This window comes from Pterocles gutturalis, unplaced genomic scaffold, assembly GCF_000699245.1.
Source record: "Pterocles gutturalis isolate BGI_N339 unplaced genomic scaffold, ASM69924v1 scaffold580, whole genome shotgun sequence".
Taxonomy (NCBI): domain Eukaryota; kingdom Metazoa; phylum Chordata; class Aves; order Pterocliformes; family Pteroclidae; genus Pterocles; species Pterocles gutturalis.
Window position 1 is genome coordinate 9,473 of NW_010145541.1, and position 320 is coordinate 9,792.

General features: G+C 63.4%; 1 protein-coding gene across 1 annotated transcript in view; it reads left to right on the plus strand.

The window, feature by feature from the left end:
• The window catches only part of LOC104470461 (disintegrin and metalloproteinase domain-containing protein 33-like), a gene marked incomplete at its 3' end in the record, with an annotated part of 13,784 nt that overhangs the window by 7,111 nt on the left and 6,353 nt on the right, over nt 1-320 (plus strand). Inside the window, exon 5 of the mRNA XM_010085397.1 lies at nt 182-258. Coding sequence (XP_010083699.1) covers nt 182-258 — 77 coding nt within the window. The remainder of the gene's footprint in view (nt 1-181; nt 259-320) is intronic.

Below are 320 nucleotides of genomic sequence, written 5' to 3' on the forward strand. Positions count from 1 at the left end.
GGGTCCTGGGGCAGACCCGCCAAAGCCGGCAGCCTCCTGGCTCCATCCCTCCCATTCCCCGGTACAGCGGGACCCTGGGAAATACCAAATGGGGTTTTTTTTGGGGCTGAGCACGTGGGTTTGGTGCTGCCCAGCCCTGTGTGGGGGTTTCTAACGGGGGTCTCCATCGCCTCTCTCCCAGGACCACTGTTACTACCACGGGCATGTCCAAGGCTATGGTGGCTCCTGGGTTGTCCTCAGCACCTGCTCGGGAATTCGGTATGGAGACGCGTGGGGCAGGGGGGGCTTGTGGGGCTGGCGGAGGCAGGGATGGATCTTGG